This window comes from Blastocystis sp. subtype 4 (genome assembly GCF_000743755.1).
Source record: "Blastocystis sp. subtype 4 strain WR1 chromosome Unknown seqid_1228, whole genome shotgun sequence".
NCBI classification, from domain to species: Eukaryota; class Bigyra; order Opalinata; family Blastocystidae; genus Blastocystis; species Blastocystis sp. subtype 4.
Window position 1 is genome coordinate 1 of NW_014568319.1, and position 563 is coordinate 563.

At 41.2% G+C, this 563-nt stretch overlaps 1 protein-coding gene across 1 annotated transcript; it reads right to left on the reverse strand.

Annotated features, from left to right (window-relative positions):
* Window positions 1–412, reverse strand: JH06_5854 (cell-cycle-associated protein kinase; the record flags this gene model as incomplete). The annotated part of the gene is given in 3 exon segments (XM_014669117.1): window positions 1–55; window positions 68–243; window positions 275–412. Coding segments are annotated over 3 exon segments (369 nt in total), but the record flags the coding sequence as incomplete, so codon positions are not given.
* Window positions 413–563: the final 151 nt, after the last annotated feature.

The following is a 563-nucleotide window of genomic DNA, read 5'->3' on the forward strand; positions in this document are numbered from 1 at the left end:
CTGGAAACAGTGGTTGAACTCGTCGATTCGGCTCCAAGGTTTGTAAAAGTTCAGCCTATATTCATACGTCATATCTGTTCCTACAAGAATACAACCCACCGACCAGATGTCAATCTCAGCATTGTAATACTGTTGGAGGAGAATCAGCTCAGGAGCACGATACCAACGAGTTACAACATGTTGCGTTAGCTGACGCTCAACCGAGGTCTTATCACCCCATACTCCAGCTCGGGCAACATCACTCTACTCATCACTTCAATCATACCACAACTACTTTTGTTTCCTTAACTTCTTGATATTGGTAGTTCATTTGACGAGCCAAACCGAAATCAATGATCTTCAGCTCACATTTACTGTTTATTAGAATATTAGATGGTTTCAGATCTCTGTGAACGATATTAGCACTCTGCATATACAGAAGACCGCAAAGAAGCTGATACGTAACATACTTCACATGTTTCAATCCCCAGCCAGAAATCTTCTGTGCATTCTTTACAATACGGGACAAGTCCCATCCTCCATATTCTTGAATAGTCCACAGATTCTTGAACGTATATTCATCA